Here is an 18,240-nt window from a genome sequence, read left to right as displayed (position 1 = left end):
AAAAATGAAATTACTGCCCAGGCCACGCAGTACCTAGGCAGCAGTTCAAAACTGATGCGCGTAGGACACGCTTAAGCGCCTACGTAGCTTAGTAAAAGGGCCCCTAACTGCTTTGAAAAATGAGCCCAATGTAACTGCAAGTCTAAGTGTTTTGAAAATGTGCCTCTAAGTGGTATATTAAGTCAATAAATCAAATCAAATGGAGAGCTGTCTTCTCTGAACTGCTTGCAGATTAACACTGCTATTAGCTAGTGTATTTTATAGGATACTAGTAAAAAAAGGCCCGTTTCTCACAAACGGGCGCTAGAAAGGTTATCCTCCGAGTTCCAGCTTGGCCCCCTCCCTCCCCCCATCCAAGTTCCAGGCCCCCCCTCTCATCCGAGTTCCAGGCCTCCCTCCCTCCCTCTCCTCCGAGTTCCAGGCCCCCACCCTCCCTCCCTCCCCTCCTCCGAGATCCAGGCCCCCTCCCTCCCCCCTCCCTTCCCTCCGAGTTCCTGGCCCCCATCCCTCCCTCTCCTCAGAGTGCTAGCCCGACCTGCGCTGGCCGCCCTCTTCTCCCAGTCCTCCGCCTGCCCCTTGCCTTCCTGCGTTTAACTTTTCTTTACACGGGTATTTGTTTTCTTTGTAAGCAGTGGCGTAGCTACGTGGGGCCTGGGCTCCCGTAGATTTGGCCCTGGACCCCCCTGCCGATGACCCTCTCGACCCCCCCCCCCCCCCGCTGTTGCCGTGGGCTACCTTTGCTGGCGGGGTCTGCAAGGCTTTGTTCTGTTTCTGTGAGTCTGACGTCCTGCATGTACAACGTGCAGGACATCAAAAACAGAACGAAGCCTTTGGAGGAAGAAGAGGACCTCCTCAGCTGACGGGGATTGGGGACCCCGCCAGCAAAGGTAGGCCACGGCGGCGGCGGGTGGAGGGTTGTCGGCAGGGGTCGTCAAAGTGGCTATGGCCGGGGGGGGGGGGGGGCTAAATGTGCCCCCCTCTCCTCGGGCTCTGGCCCTCCCCTCCCCGCCGAAGTCTGGCTACGCCCCTTGCTTTAAGCATCAAACGGCACTTTCTGGTGGTTCTTCTAGGTTGTGTGCATTATTTTATTTATTTATTTATATTTATTTATTTATTTATTTATTTTGTAGCATTTGTATCCCACATTTTCCCACCAATTTGCAGGCTCAATGTGGCTTACATTTGCCGTAATGAAGGATGCCATTTCCGGGGTAACAGACTACAGATGTATTGCATTAATGTGCGGACATACACGTTAGAACTATACAATGGAACGTACATGGAACATAACATAAATGCTAACAACAGCAAAAAAACAAAATTAGTTTCTAAATCAATTTCTTGGCTTCATGCAGAAAAGGTTGCCTTCAGTGTAGCTCTCGCATCTGGCACCTCTTCCTGCCCTCCTCCCCTCTGGCGTTCTGGGCATGCTCTGAAGAGCAGTGCTTAATGCATAACTCTTCAGCCACATGCACCAGGCACTGTTTTCCCACCAAACTCCCAAATGCTCAACACTAACAACGCACCTAAATTTGCATTGTCATTAGCATGAGCATTGAGAGTTCCTTTGCCACGCTATTGTGGCGGTATTTTTCCAGTGCTGGTTAGTACGGCGCCGGAGTTTTGACCATCTGAGTCTGAGAGACAATCTCTGGTCGAGACGGAAATGTCTCCTCTTGACCACAAAGCCTCTAAGGCTGACAAACAGAAATCAACACTGATGACAAATTCTAATACCATAAGGATTCATCCATCAGGACCAATAAAGCTTCTGAAAAACTGGGTATCGGACACATCTCCTAGGAAAATCATACCTGAAGTGACAGATAAATTCTTTCTTAACTTATCACCTTCGTTTTTTTAAGTTTGCAATTTCACAGTCTCTCACACTAAGGGAATGACAGAGTACTTGACCTTGAGCCTTTCTGCAAACTGTACATCTAGAAAAAAAAGAAAATAGACAGGATACAGGAAGTGGTCGTTTTGGCAACCTAAAACAGAAATATCTGTGCTAGCAATTACAGATTCTAATAACCACCACAATCTGTTACCTAAAAGGAAAGAGCCATTTTTAAACTTCGTAGGATTGTAAGTCAACGTATGGTGCGAGCAATATGGCTTAGAAAGTTGTGCGTGTAAATTCTAATTAGTACCAACAATTGCTCTTATTGGCCAATTATCGGTTTGCCGAGCTTGTTAAACAATTAATTTGTGCGTGCAATTTGGACACAGTGCCAAATTAGTGCACAAACTTTAGTTGCCATACACAGTGGCGTACCAAGGGGGGGGGGGGGGGGTGGGGGCGGTCTGCCCCAGGGCACGCCGCTGGGGGGGGCTGCGGTGCGCGCCTGCTCCTCCGAGTTCGCTAAACTTGTTACTTCCTGTTCCGGGGCAGAGGGAAGCTGCAGGCGAACAAAGTTTAGCGAACTCAGAGGAGGCAGGTGCGCACCCCCCCCCCCCCCGACGGGCTGTGCACCCCGGGGGGTGTCATTTCACCGGGGGGGGGGGGAGGTGTCATCTAGGGGGGGGCGCATCGGCGCTCCGCCCCGGGTGTCATCCAGGCCAGGAACGCCACTGGCCATACATAAATGATCACTGGGACAGAGAATGGGCAGAGCAGGGCAGATCACCCATTTATGCATATACTGGAGCAGCGGAACATCTTTGTACTTGGGAGAGTCAAACAAAGCAAACTCTGTCCTGCCCCCATCTCCCTGGCTCCTGTTGTTGTGTAGGGCAAAAATCTGTAGGGCCATAGCCCCTTGGCTAGCTCCGTTCCATTGCCTACGATATATTCATAAAGATATTCATACGCACTGATTCTTACGTGCTCAAAGTTTCTCATGCCTCGGAGCAGGTGTAACTTTGCACAGGGGCTATTGGAGTTGCAATTTTAGAAAGACACAGAGTCACAAAAGTTCAAATGTACTTGATATTATCCCAAATCAAAACCCTGCGTCTAAGCGGGTTTACAATTTTAAAAAAAAGGGAAAGAAGATACTAAAGTAATTACAGGAGTAAAACATGATGAGTGACGTAAGGGAAGTGAACAAGTTTACAATATAACAAGCAGGAACATTTGGAGCGGGAGTGAAACATGAGGTCAGGAACTAGATGTGATGCTGCTGCCACAAGCAAGAACAGGAAGGCCAGAGGAAGGGAGGAAGCCTAAGGAAAAGCCTGAGAGAAAAGATATGTTTAAGGGACATTTTACTACTAATCATTTTTATAGCACTACTAGAGAGCTCACAATCTAAGTTTTTGTACCTGGGCAATGAGGGAGGGTTAAGTGATTTGCCCAAGGTCACAAGGAGCTGCAGTGGGAATTTAACCCAGTTCCCCAGAATCAGAGTCCGCTGCACTAACCACTAGGCTACTCCTCCACTAGCAACATTCCATGTAGAAGCCTGCCCTTGCAGATCAGCAACGTGGCCTTGCAGGCTTCTGTTTCTGTGAGTCTGACGTCCTGCACATACGTCAGACTCACAGAAACAGAAGCCTGCGCGGCCACGTTGCTGATCTGCAAGGGCAGGCTTCTACATGGAATGTTGCTAGTGGAATAGCAACATTAACATTCCATGTAGAATCTCCAATAGGGAAAGGGAAATGGGCCTTTCTGAGGTTTTTGCAACTACATTCAAAGTGGGTTTACATATATTCAGGTACTTATTTTGTACCAGGGGCGATGGAGGGTTAAGTGATTTGCCCAAGGTCACAAAGAGCTGCAGTGGGAATTGAACCCAAGTTGTCAGGATCAAAGCCCGCTGCACTATCCATCAGGCTAACATTTTAAAATGTTTGAAAAAAAGGCTCTGTTCTACTGTACAGATGAAGATTGTTCCAAAAGGTTGGGGCAAGAAGGCTGAAGCAGGAATTTCCGGTAGTACCAAGGTGGACCTGGAGATGGGAAGGAACTGTCAGTAGAACGTATAAGAACTGAATTGCTCTGGCGAAGATTACCCGATTTTTATTACTGTTGTTAATGTGATGCGTTTAATGCTTTACGGTTATATCTGTCAATATGTGTGTATAATTGTAAACCGCTGAGAACAGTATGTTTTAGAAATAAATACATAGAATATGCTGAGAGAAGTGTTCTCTGTGCAGAAAAAAATCGATAAGTAAGCTAGAAAGGAACGATGGTAAGCCGGAGTAGAAGATCTGATGAGTAACTTAAAAGGATTATAAAGACAACAGGAATCCAGAGCTCAGAAAGAAGGGTGGGGAGATACGATCATATTTCTTCATATCATTATCAAACGGTAATCTGATAGTTGTATGTTGTACTAAATGCAGTTTTTGCAATTGTGTAACCTGTAGAGTAATCCAAACAAGAGATTACAAGGGAGGGGAAAAAAGGTCTATGATCGAGTGAACAGAGCGAATGTGCCTTAACATCAAGTAGCTTCTGGACACTTGTTCGACCCCAAACCTGGCACCTTCTTGTGTGGACAGCATTGGGTGTTCAGACAGACTTTTGATCCTAAATTATCAAATTTGAAAATATACAGATAGCCAAGTTATACGCTCACTGGCTGCCAGCGAACGTATAGCTGTTTACCAATAAGCCCCTATATGGTTGTGGCCAGTTAATATACCTGCTCCTTTAGGTTCTGAATCTCTTCCGTCTTTGCTGAAATTTCCTGCTCAAGAGCCGACACTTTCTCCTTAACGTCCGCGTCGCTCCTGGAGGAACCCGCCTCAGCAATCTGTTGCACCAGAGCTGCAACTCTTTCCCGGAGATTCGCTATCAGGACATCCTTACATTTTGATTCGCTTTCTAAAGCTATGAGGCGATACGTTTCATTATCCATTTTCAACATTTGATCCTAAAGGTACATAAAATGTTTAATCAATATACTTGCAAATAAAAAAAATAAATATTAGCAGCTGATACAATCATAGTAAATGACTGTAGGTACAGGCCAAAATGGCTCATCCGGTCTGCCCAGCTGAGATTCTTCACCTTTCAGTAGAGGTGTATATAAAATTCACAAATGTGACTCCACTACCAATTCCCCCTTTGCACATATTTTTCACCTGCTATTTCACCTTCCTCTCATATCTATCTCAAGCAGTGGCGTACCAAGGAGGGGGGCGGTGGGGGCGGTGGGGGCGGTCCGGGTGCACGCCGCTGGGGGGTGCTGCGGCGCGCGCCTGCTGCGAGAGTTCGCTAACTTCTCTCGTTCGCTGCAGCTCCCTCTGCCCCGGAACAGGTTACTTCCTGTCCGGGGCAGAGGGAGCTGCAGCGAACGAGCAAAGTTAGTAAACTCGCAGCAGGCGCGCTGCGGCACCCCCCCCCCCCCAGCGGCATGCACCCATGGGGGCTCTTTCGCAGAGGAGGGGCCTTTCGCCGGGGGGGGGGGGGAGTCCGCCCCCCTAGGAACGCCACTGATCTCAAGTATGCCCAAAATCCATAACAGCAATGGCCTCCCCAGTTTTCTTGGACCCCAATGCAATTGTACTACAGTTATTTAGGGTTATGACTGCGGTGCTGTACAGGTTATGCCAATACCCTTCCTGAAAGTACACTGCAATCCTCCCACTAATGCACCAATCTGTGCAGGATACTCCCCTGCTTTACCACACCCTATTCTTGCCATTAGGGATCCTCTGTTTATCTCACACTTATTTGAATTCTGTTACCTCCACCTTGGATCCTCAGGAGCTTAGTCGAGATCGGGAGGCGGGGCTGGTGGTTGGGAGGCGGGGATAGTGCTGAGCAGACTTATACGGTCTGTGCCAGAGCCGGTGATGGGAGGCGGGGCTGGTGGTTGGGAGGCGGGGACAGTGCTGGGCAGACTTACGCAGTCTGTGCCAGAGCTGGTGGTTGAGAGGCGGGGCTGCTGGTTGGGAGGCGGGGATAGTGCTGGGCAGACTTATACGGTCTGTGCCAGAGCCGGTGGTTGGGAGGCGGGGATAGTGCTGGGCAGACTTATACAGTCTGTGCCAGAGCCGGTGGTGGGAGGCGGGGCTGCTGGTTGGGAGGCGGGATAGGGCTGGCAGACTTATAAGGTCTGTGCCAGAGCTGGTGGTTGGGAGGCGGGAATAGTGCTGGGCAGACTTATACGGTCTGTGCCAGAGCCGGTGGTGGGAGGCGGGGTAGTGCTGGGCAGACTTATACGGTCTGTGCCAGAGCCGGTGGTTGGGAGGAGGGGCTGGTGGTTGGGAGGCGGGGATAGTGCTGGGCAGACTTATACTGCTAAACATAAATACAATCAAAATAGAACAGCAATACAAATAAACTTATTTTAGAATTAGTTCCACAATTCTGGAAAGTTTTCGTGTGGCATGCAAGCTATCTATACTTAAAGTGGTTTTGAACTGAGGAAAAAAAAAAAGTGTGTCTTTTTTTTCTCTCAATATCTTGCCCCACATTGAGGCTTCAGATTCTGAATCTTGGGACTCCACTGGTCAGGGTGACAAAACTATACTTCCTCTTCAAAATAAGATGGCAGTTCTCAAAACATATGAAGGACAATTTTTCAAACGCCATTTACCAGGTTAATATTGATTTATCTATGTAAAAGGCCTGTCTGAAAATCTTTAGCCTGGCTAAAACCAGGGGTGCAGCCAGTCCTCCAAGTCTGGGGGGCCCAGGAGTGGACTGGGGGGGGGGTGCAATGCATTCCTCCTCTCCCCCTCCCCCCCTCCACCATGCACGTGCGTTAAACATACCTTTGCTGGTGGGGATGCTGAAGCCCTGCTAACCTGCAAATAGGTGGGAAATGTGGGGTACAAATGTAACAAATAAAAGAAATGAGGTGTGCAAGCTGCTCCCCACCTCCTTGTGTTGTGTCTGTAATGCAAAAGTTGGTGACGTGTCTCCAGCCGCCAACTCCAGGACTCCCCGAACTAAGCATGTGCAAAAAAAAGTCCCGGAATCGGTGGCAAGAGGCATACAGCAGACTTCTGCACTACAGAAGCAGCACAAGGAGGAGGAGAAGGGCTCTCTTTGGCTGGCGGGGCTTTGCCATCCCTGCCAGACAATTAAGAGTGTGCTGCAGGTTTGGAAGGGGCCTGAGTGGTTATGCCACTGGCTATAACTATGTACAGGGTTCCAAAGTGCATGTACTCTCAGACAAATTAGGAGGAAAAGTGTTCTAGAAAGCATTTTAGGGGTGGGCTGGAGGAGTGGCCTAGTAGTTAGGGTGGTGGACTTTGGTCCTGAGGAACTAAGTTTGATTCCCACTTCAGGCACAGGCAGCTCCTTGTGACTCTGGGCAAGTCACTTAACCCTCCATTGCCCCATGTAAGCCGCATTGAGCCTGCCATGAGTGGGAAAGCGCAGGGTACAATGTAACAAAATAAAATAGATACTATTGGAGATTCTACATGGAATGTTGCTATTCCACTAGCAACATTCCATGTAGAAGGCTGCGCAGGCTTCTGTTTCTGTGAGTCTGACGTCCTGCATGTACGTGCAGGACATCAGACTCACAGAAGCAGAAGCCTGCGCGGCCACATTGGTGATCTGCAAGGGCCGACTTCTACATGGAATGTTGCTAGTGGAATAGCAACATTCCATGTAGAATCTCAAATAGTAGCAGCTAGTGGAATAGCAACATTCCATGTAGAATCTCAAACACTAGCAACAGTGGAGGAGTGGCCTAGTGGTTAGGGTGGTGGACTTTGGTCCTGGGGAACTGAGGAACTGAGTTCGATTCCCACTTCAGGCACAGGTAGCTCCTTGTGACTCTGGGCAAGTCACTTAACCTTCCATTGCCCCATGTAAGCCGCATTGAGCCTGCCATGAGTGGGAAAGCGCGGGGTACAAATGTAACAAAAACAAACAAAAAAAACAGCATGTGTGTGATTTGCATTTTAAAATGTTTGCATGTTTCTACCCATTCAAACTTAATCTACACGAAAAAAAAAAACAGGTGCACAAATCTACAGCCTACTTATACCCTTAGACAGTTTTCAAAGGGAAAGAAAGGGTAGACTTTCCCTTTGAAATCTGTATAAACTACCCAAAAACTTTGCATTTGGATGGGCGGTTTTAAAAATAGTCCCCTTATTCTAGGGCAACAAAAATCAGCTGCGATTACTGTCCATTATGCCTATGGAATATTCTGCAAAGTGTGAGCTTCCAGTCTCAGAAAACATAAGCATTCAGTCCAACAAATACATTTCACCTTTTCCTGCAGAAGTGAATCCAGGCTTGGAGATGCTCCATTTCCTAGTGCTAGGCTGTTTCCTAATGAAGAAAACAAACACAGAAAACAGAGAAGGAGAAATTAGGTCTTACCTGATCATTTTCTTTCCATTAGTCCTTCCTACTATTCCAGAACCTAGGGATAGTTGTGTCCGTCAACCAGCAGGTGGAGACAATAGAACTGAAAACTGAGCTGAGACATCTCTCTCTTGATATCCAGCCCAGCAACTCAGTATTTACGTAGACAAGCAGTAAGGAGAAACTCAGAATAAGCACAACAACCTTAAACAGTTTGCTAACCTAACACTAACCTAGACAAACAAACATGAGTGGACCTCTCTCATCTCTGGACAACTTGTAGAGAAAAAGAGATATGCAGGAAGCACCACGAAAGGTGACAGTCGTTATCTGACCCATTACTTCACACCGACTAAACATCTCAAAAACCTCAAGCGAGCCTCTGGAATAGTGGGAAGGACCAATGGAAAGAAAATGATCAGGTAAGACCTAATTTCTCCTTCCATTACATAGCTTCCCACTATTCCAGAACATACATAGTAACATAGTAGATGATGGCAGAAAAAGACCTGCACGGTCCATCTAGTCTGCCCAACAATTTAAACTCATATGTGCTACTTTATATGTATAGAGAAGGTGCAGAGAAGGGCGACAAAAATGATAAAGGGAATGGAACGACTTCCCTATGAGGAAAGGCTGAGAAAGTTAGGGCTCTTCAGCTTGGAGAAAAGGCGGCTGAGGGGTGATATGATAGAAGTCTATGTAGGATGTTCAAAACAATCCCTACAGTGGGTGGGATCCTAGCGGCACCACCATGAGAACAGAAGCCTCAAAACTGGCTTCCGAGCATGTTGCAACATCCAACCTGTAGTGCTTGGCAAAGTTATGCAGCATTGACCATGTCACCGTGTCAAAAACATCCGCTGGAGACAGTAAGGTAGTCTCCACCCAGGCTGTTGCTGTACGCCTCATAGAATAAGCCCGTAAGGCCTGAGCCAGCTTCCCCACAAGCAAATAAGCTCATGCAATAGTTTCCTTCAGCCATCTAGCAATTGTGGGCCTGGAAGGCATGAGGTCAAGCCTCTGTATACCAAAAAGCACAAACAGTCTGTCTGATTTGCAAAACTCATTTGTGACTTCCAGATATCCAATGAGGACTCCAACACTTCAAGACGCTTCAAGGAAGAATACCGAGTCACTTTGTCCTCTCTGCGAAAAGACAGAAGCTCCATAGATTGGTTGAGATGAAATGCTGATACCACTTTAGAAGAAAGGAAGGAACTATGTGCAATAAGACTTTCCACCTCCAAAAAGCAAAGAAAGGGATCCCAACAAGAGCGAACCTGAAGCTCTGAAACCCTATGCGCTGATGCAACAGCCACTAAGAACACTGTCTTTAGCATAAGATCATTCAAGGAGGCTCAAAAGGAGACTTCTGAAGGGCCAAAAGGACTAAATTAAGATTCCAGAGGACGGCGACAAAAATGATTTGGGGTTTACGCCATAAAATGTATGAAAAGGAACTGAAGACCTGAATATGTATAGCACAGAGGAAATATAAGACAGGGGAGATATAATAACATAGGAGCCAACTTTTCAAAATTATTGGGGGTGCTAAGCCCAATGAAAATAACCCCTCCTTGGACACATACAAGGAATTTTCTCAATATTGGGGGTGCTCAAGCACCCACAGAGTCGGCTCCAATGAAGACATTTAAATACTTGAAAAGTATTACTATAGGAACAAATCTCTTCCAGAGTAGGGGAAATGGTAAAACTAGAGGACATGAACTGAGGTTGCAGGGTGGCAGACTTAGGAGTAATATCAGAAAGGTTTTTTTTCACAGAGAGGGTGGTCAATGCCTGGAATGCCCTCCCGAGAGAGGTGGAAGAGCAAAACAGTGATGGAATTTAAAAAGCATGGGATGAACACAGAGGAATTCTAATTAGAAAATAGATGGTGTAAAACAAAAATTTTTTAAAACCTTAAATGGCTGCAGCTAGGTGGAAGTGTCAGTGATGCTTGGAATGCAACTCTTGCTGTGAAGAACTAAGGCTGGTGCTGGGCAGACTTTGTAGGTCTGTGTCTGTATATGGCAATCCAGTTTAAGATAGGTTGGAAAGAGCTTCAATGGCAACTTTGGTAGCTGGAACTGAGGGCAGTGCTGGGCAGACATGACAAGACATATTTGGATAGGCTGGAGCGGGCTTTGACGGCAATTCCAGTAGGTGGAACATAAGGACAGAGTCAGGTGAACTTCTACGGTCTATGTCCCAGAATCACCAAAGAAAGACTCGTGATAATACAATATCACATTCATTGTTGATTTAATCATGAATTGATAATGAGTGCGACTGTTGGGCAGACTGGATGGACCATTCAGGTTTTTACCTGCTGTCACTTACTATGTTACTATGATATGGCATACGAAAGGGAGGCCACAAGTGGCCTGCTTCTCGCAAGAATTGAACTATAACTGGGTGAGCCGCAAGAGATGTCTTCTATAGTCTGTCCCTGAAACAGGCCAAAGCCACAACCTAAACATTTAGAGAACCCAATGCCAATCCTTTCTGAAGACCTACTTGGATCTATGCGTGATCTAAACAGAGAAGAGAGAAAGTGTGCGCTGACAACACCAGCCCTCAACTGTCCTCCACACCCTTGCATATGCCATGGATGTAGAGTGTTTCCGGGTCTGAAGCAAGGTACCAATGACCAAATCAGAATAACCTTTTTGTCTCAAACGAGCGCTTACAATGGGCAAGCAGTAAGATCACAGGGACACGGATCCTCCATGAGCACTGAACTTTGTTTCTGTACGTCATCTACAGAAGCAAAAGAAAGAGAAGACCCAGTCCGTGGCCAATCCGAGGCTATGAGGAGAATTCAACCCCAGTGCAATGTGATCCTTTTCAAAACGCAGCCTATCATGGGCCAAGAAGGGAAGACATACAGATGATCTGACTCTGGCCAGGGCTGCATTAGGGCATCAATCCCCATGGAGCCCGGTTCTTTCTGATGACTGAAGAACTTGGGCACTTTGGCATTCCGTTTTGTTACCATCAAGTCCAAAGGTGGAGAACCTCATCGATCCACTATCAGCTCAAACCCCTTGCTGGATAGTTCTCATTCTCTCAGGCCCAAGGAATGCCTGCTGAGACAGTCCACTGCCACATTCAAGAACCCCGAATGTGAGATGCAGACAAGCAGACAAGATTTTCCTCTGCCCATCTAATGAAGAAGGCTGCCTCCACCGTCATCGGATGGCTGCAGGTCTAGCCTTGCTTGTTGATATAAGCCACAACCATTGCATTGTTGGAGAAAACTCGGTGGGTCCTCCACTTCCCCTCTTGCTGGACCTCCAAGGGCCGGCACACATAACTACTAGTGGGTGTGGCCGTCTTTTCCAGAGGGCTGTTAGAGTTCTGTTGGGGGGGGGAATGTATATATCTGTGAGAGGACAGGGGCGCTCTGTCATGATGTGGGACTTTGGCCTCAGTGAGAATCAATCTTTGAACACGTAGATATATACTACGGGAAGTTCTATACTCTATGTTCCCTCCTAAGGTAAACCACCCAAAGAAACCTAACTATGTGTACTATGGTTACCCCTCTAGAGCAGTGTGAGACTTGGAAACGTGAGAAGTCATTTAAGTCTAGGTGTCATACAATGGAACCAATAAAGTTGCGTGTATATATGACTGAGACAAACTAATATATCATTGTTACAAAAGTAATCAGTAGTCAAACTTTGATTATGTAAATATTGCTTAAATTGATATTAATGATGCAGACATGTTTCGTTTAAAATTAATAAAAACTATAGTGGTTACATAAAAAGCTAATAATATGAATAAGTACTGCAAAACTCAAAAGTATTATAATTGCGAATGTTGTAACAGGCCTAGAATATATAGGAAGGCCAAGCTAACTTCTAATGGCTTGAAAAATACATAGAAGCATATGATCCTTCTCCTTCTGTTCCAGCAATAAGCTCAATATTAGTCATCATGTGTTCATACAGGACATAATGACCTGCAGGTTCTCTCTTGCTTATAGCAGCAGTAACTACGCGTACTACTAATTCTCTAAGGCATGGGATGATACAACATCCTACAACTATGAAAATAGAAATGCAAACAACAATAGCAATTGCAGCTGAAACAAAAAGATTTTTCCATTTTCCAAAGGTTTTATCCAGCCATCCTGTCCAGGAGGTGTCAATACCAGAGTTGCGAGCCAGTTCCTCTGAAAGTGAGGTGAGGCTTTTCAGAGCTCTGGAGATTGACCCGTCTGGAGCAGTGTTATTGGGGATAAAAGTACAGCATCGAGTACCTAGCTACACACACTCCACCATCCGATGCTGTCATCATATCAAGAATCATTTGATTTTCCATTGTCATTCTACTGGTGGCATCTAATTGGGCTGCTATACCTTGAATGGCATCTCTGCTATAATTAACAAATCTTTGCTGATTGTAATAGATGTAATTAATCCAATCTACATTTTTGTTAATTGTAGCCCAAGGAAAGAAAAATGACTCAAATCCTGAGGCAATTTGATTGCAGGCCTTGAATTCATCAGGTACCCCTCTAGGAACTCCAATTTAGACATGATCATTGAATGAGCCTGGTACAGAAGCTTGTCTCTTAAATCGGTGTGTGGAAGGTGAATGGGGTGAACTCAGGGAGGCAATTGTTAGTGGAATTACCAATTTAACAAGGGCACAAGTTCTTTCCAACTTCTGTGTAGGGTGTGATGCAGAGCATTGGTTCCACAGCTGGAAAGGAGAGCTCCACAGGAAACAGGAGAAAGCTGAATGGAGGGAAGAAGTACATTTGTAGGCACCAGAGACAGGGATCTGAAAGCCTCCACATATGGATCTGCAGACTGAAGCCCTCTAGCATACCACGGGTGGGGCGTGGTCCGCCCCGGGTGCAAGTAGCAAGGGGGTGAGCTGAACAGTTGCGCGGCTGTTGGCTCTGCCGGTCCCCTACCTCCTCTGACGTCAACTTCTGGTTCCGGAGTAGGGGACCAGCAGAGCTGACAGCCACGAGACTGCTCAGCATATCCCCTTGCTCAGAAGTAGAGAGTGCTCCACCCCGGGTGGCAACAAAGGTAGGTACGCTACTGCTCAAGCCACGCGCAAAGCTCAACTGGGGATCAGTTGACCAACTGGACCAGGAGCAAAGCATTCAGAGCCAGAGGCTGAAAAGTGTGTGTCTATCCATGTGCTGGAGACAGAAAATACTGAGGAACTGGATTACATATCAAGAAAGATATGTCTCAGCTCAGTTTTTAGTTCTCTATCTCCACCTGCTGGTTGACAGACACAACTATCCCACAGGTTCTGGAATAGTGAGAAGCTATGTAATTGAATTATGGAATGCAATTCAAATGCAGTATTACATAGTAACATAGTAGATGACGGCAGAAAAAGACCTGCACGGTCCATCCAGTCTGCCCAACAAGATAAATTCATATGTGCTACTTTTTGTATACATCTTACCTTGATTTGCGTCTGTCATTTTCAGGGCACAGACCGTAGACGTTTGCCCAGCACTAGCCCCACCTCCCACCACCGGCTCTGCCACCCAATCTCGGCTAAGCTTCTGAGGATCCCTTCCTATTATTATCCCCAGATACCTAAAACTAGTTACTGACGGAATAGTCTTGGGCACTGTTGCCACTATGCAATATAACCTCTAATCTTTTCTTCTCCATCCTTTATACCATATCCCTCCCAATTGCCTTCCCCTTTTACCTATCCTATCTTTGTCTACCTCCCCATATCCCAATTCATATATTATTGGGCAATGTTGCCACTATGTTTTATCACAGTTTACATAGAAACAGAGAAAATGAATTAGAAAAAGATTGCATGGCCTATCCCAGTGTTTCCCCAAGTCCAGTCCTGGAGCACCCCTTACCAGTCAGGTTTTCAGGATATCCACAATGAATATGCATGAATGAGCTTTGCATATAACGAAGGCAGAGTATGCAAATCAAGTTCATGCAAATACATATTCACTGCATTCCTCATCCTTTTGTTTCTTTATGGGAGAGCCCTGCTAATCACACTACTCCTTTCACTGTTAAAGATAAGCAGATGATTTCACACTCCTTTTGGAGGTTTTTTTATGGTACAACAATTTTTTATTGATGGAAAACTCAGAATGTACAAATGCCTGCAAAAATGCAAACCATTATGAAACAAAGGCAATTATAATACAGCTAACATACCGTCAACTTCCATTTTAGTTAAACCCCACCTTCCTCCCCACCATCCAAAGCATAATACATCCAGAAAAAGTGCGATACAATGGCCAGTCTCCTCCCCCCTCCCCCTGCAAGAACAAAACAAAAACATGAGAATCTCGCTAACCCCCTTCCCTGCCCAAACTAAGCACTAAGGCCCCAAAACTACGCCCAATGCATAACCCCCCCCCCCCCCTCCTTTTTCCCAGAAGGAAGCTGAGTATATTAGGAGTGGACACATCACAAATAGGTTATAAATTATTAATAATGAGGCTGCGACACCGGGGACTCAATAGTTGCAAACAGGGGTTCCAAGTAAGTAGAAATTGTTTGCTGGTTTCTTCTGACATTGTGACATACGGTCCTCCGCCTTTGTGGTGTCCTATCTTTAACAGTGGCCATGGCTTAGAGAAGTGAGCTCTCACACTACGTTGCTGTGTGCTGCAGCACAGATCATCTGAGTTCTGAACTCCCACCCATCAGGGGCTTGGGAAGAAGAGGGGAAGACAGCTACCACTACTGGAAGTCAACAACTAGCACTGATGGTGCAACTTGAAGGCGGTAACCCCTATAACCCTAGGAACGGTGATGGTTCCCAGAGTTACTTGAGCATTCCTGAAGTCAAAGATAAAAATGAAGAAAAAAAAGAAAAAGCAAGAAAGAGACGAGGTCCTTGTCTTTTCCACTTACTACTATAAATATGGCCCCGAGAAGACAAGAAGCTATGAAATACCTTGCCTGTTTGCTGGTGGTTTCTTGATGGCATCAACTGAGAAGGCAAGTGCCATCTTTCTGCTTCCTGCACTAGCAGATCTGCTTCTGTTTGGAGGGTGAGGCACGGTTCCGTTTCCTCCGTGGACCCAGTTGCTGAGAATTACAGGTGAGGGCTGAGACTGGAGGAAAGGAAGTTGTGAGGTAGTCAGTGGAGACGAATGGACCCTGTTCTCAAATAATAACTGAAACTCCCCCGGCCATGCTGTGCGATGTTTCACTGGAGGATAAAACATCTGTAGGAAAGGAAAAAGTTTAGAGAAGGGGATAAAAATCTAGACATAATTAAATGCACTAGAAATAATCGATGTCCTTTATGTACAGATTTTTTTTTTATAGTTATTTATGAATTTCAACTGATAATTATTCAGTTTCTAGGAAAGCTGCTTCTTTTGGAACATGAAACGCCATCTCAGCCTTAAGGTATTTCTCTGCATAACTGCACATGGTCTTATCCCATTCCTCAGTGTTTACTGACTAAACCAGAGCTGTAAAATGAGCTTCCACAGAAAGGGGCTAATGCAGAAAACGATGCGGTACACACCGATGGCTTAGCGCATGACTTCCACCAAAAAGTTAACAAAAATATACACCGTGGACATGAAGTAAGCAATAAGCAAGCAATTTACTGCCATGTTAAACACATGCATTAATACAGTAAACAATGGCAGATAAAGACTTGCATTGTTCACAGTGGCGTTCCTGGGGGGGGGGGGCGGTGGGTGCGGTCTGCCCCGGATGCACGCCGCTGGGGGGGGGGGGGCCACGCGCCTGTCGGCTCCGCTCGTTCCGTGCTCCCTCTGCCCCGGAACAGGTTACATCCTGTTCCGGGGCAGAGGGAGCATGAGACGAGCGAAGCCGACAGGCGCGCGGCACTCCCCCAGCGGCGTGCACCCGGGAGGGGGGGGAGTGTCATTTCGTCGGGGGGGGGGGGTAAGGTGTCCTTTCGCCGGTGGGGGGGGGGGGGGGGGGGCATTGGCGATCTGCCCCGGGTGTCAGCCACCCTAGGAACGCCACTGATTGTTCATTCAGTCTGCACAAGGTGGCCAGAGCCACATCCACTATTCCAAGTGGCGCCAGTCACCCACGCTTAAAAGCTGGTTGTCAAGTCTCCATCATGCCAACCATACAGGCAGCCAAACATGATGGAGTCTTGGTTACAACCACATATCATTTCCCCAAGTATTACTGACAGTATTCAACTTACCAGTCAAGATGTCTTCCCTACCCTCTGAGCTGCACAGCACCCTCACTCACAGCACCTGACAACGTGTAATTGAACTCTGGAATTTGTTGCCAGAGAATGTGGAAAAAGCAGTTAGCATATGTAGCGAAATGGTGAATTTTCCAGCATGAGAATTATAAGAATACTACTAAAAGAGGCCCGTTTCTGGAGCAAATGAAACGGGCGCTAGCAAGGTTTTCCTCCCCAACACCCCCCCTCTCCTTCCCTCCCTCCCTACCTACCGACCCCTTCGTCGTTCTGACGCCATTGCTCCACACCTCCTGAACGCACCGTACGCCATTGCTCCGCCCTCGGTGTGTGACGCCATTGCTCCGCCCTCGACGTCATCACGTTTGACGCGAGGGGCGGGGCCCCTTGACTTGGCGATTTCGGTGGCTTCACCATCACGAACCCTTCGAACCCGTCTTGAAGGAAGTGACGCCAGTGTCTTCAGAACGTTGAGGGTGAGTTTTATTATATAAGATTTCATGAAGTGTATTTCTCTAGTTTGGCCAGCAGGTGGTGCATGTTTTATGTTTAAAGCTGTTACAGAGAAACGGCTGTTCCTTCTTTAGTTTAACACAGAAAGGAAGTAACCTGCAGTGATGTGGTCAGCTACTTTAAAAAAATGTTGTTCTGGGCTCTGATTGGCCCAGGACAGGAGCTCAAATTCAATCTGGAAATACTCTTTCTCCAGTCTCAGTTTGGAAGTAGAGAGACCCTGTGAGCAGTTATATTTCCTATACTTCCCGGTCACTATCCAGGTAGTGATAAAATTTTTAGATAGTTAATTGATCCTTATTCAGTTACCTGTTATTTTCCATCTGTTTTTATAGTTCACTGTTCAATATTTTTTAAGACACTAAACCTTTTTTAGAGTATCAACTCTGCTTGTCTGGACTGACTGAATCCTGGTGGTTTATGTGTTGGGTCTGTGATCGCTTTCTAGGTTCTGTGGGACCACTGGGAGTGTGGCCCCAGTAACCTATAAATCACTGGGGATAATTTGAGAGCGTGAGACTCGCCCAGAGGCGGTTGGGACCCAGTCAGTGGGAGGAGGGTGCTAGCATATAGCACATGCCCAGATGCAGGCAGACCTGCGCTGTGCTGAGTATAGACCCCCTAAGTAGCCACAGAGTTAACCCCAGGTGAGTGGCTAGGCATTTTGTGACAGCTTAGCAGTGTTTAAAAACAGTTTTCATAATTTCCTAAAAGAAAAGTCCATAAGTCATTACTAAGATGGACTTGGGAAAATCTACTGCTTATTTCTAGGATAAACAGCATAAAATCTGTTTTACTGTTCTGGGATCTTGCCAGGTACTTGTGACCTGGGTTGGTCACTGTTGGAAACAGGATACTGGGCTTGATGGATCTTCAGTCTGTCCCAGAACATATGTTAAGTGATCTACAACACTGGCGTTGCTGAAGCTTCACCTGTCTGTTGCCATTTGCCAGACACAGACCGTCGAAGTCTGTCCAGCATCGGCCTCAGTTCCCCCATGCTGGATTTTCTTTCAGTCTTTTGCCGTTTGCGGGACACAAACCGTAGAAGTCTGTCAGGCACTGGCCTCAGTTCCCACTACTCTTACCCAAGAATAACACTTCAACAGCTATGCTGCGTTTCCATTCTCTTTCTATTTAGGCACCCCCAGTGTCTATCCCACGCATTTCTGAATTTGCTCATCATTTTTGACTCTACGACCTCTCCTGGAAGGGCATTCCAGGCATCCACTACCCTCTCTGTGAAAAAGTATTTCCTGATGTTATTCCTAAGTCTATCTCCCAGCATGTAGATGTATTGGATAGGC

General features: G+C 46.6%; 1 protein-coding gene across 1 annotated transcript in view; it reads right to left on the bottom strand.

Annotated features, from left to right (window-relative positions):
- FHAD1 (forkhead associated phosphopeptide binding domain 1) overlaps positions 1–18,240 on the bottom strand; it is a 131,342-nt gene that overhangs the window by 102,859 nt on the left and 10,243 nt on the right. Inside the window, 6 exon segments of the mRNA XM_030186196.1 lie at positions 1,815–1,860; positions 1,862–1,915; positions 1,917–1,940; positions 4,599–4,829; positions 8,139–8,200; positions 15,170–15,443. Coding sequence (XP_030042056.1) covers positions 1,815–1,860; positions 1,862–1,915; positions 1,917–1,940; positions 4,599–4,829; positions 8,139–8,200; positions 15,170–15,443 — 691 coding nt within the window.

The sequence above is a fragment of the Microcaecilia unicolor genome, chromosome 13 (genome assembly GCF_901765095.1).
Source record: "Microcaecilia unicolor chromosome 13, aMicUni1.1, whole genome shotgun sequence".
Classification (NCBI taxonomy): Eukaryota; Metazoa; Chordata; class Amphibia; order Gymnophiona; family Siphonopidae; genus Microcaecilia; species Microcaecilia unicolor.
Note: the sequence above shows the minus strand (reverse complement) of the source record. Positions and strands in the feature narration are given on the sequence as shown.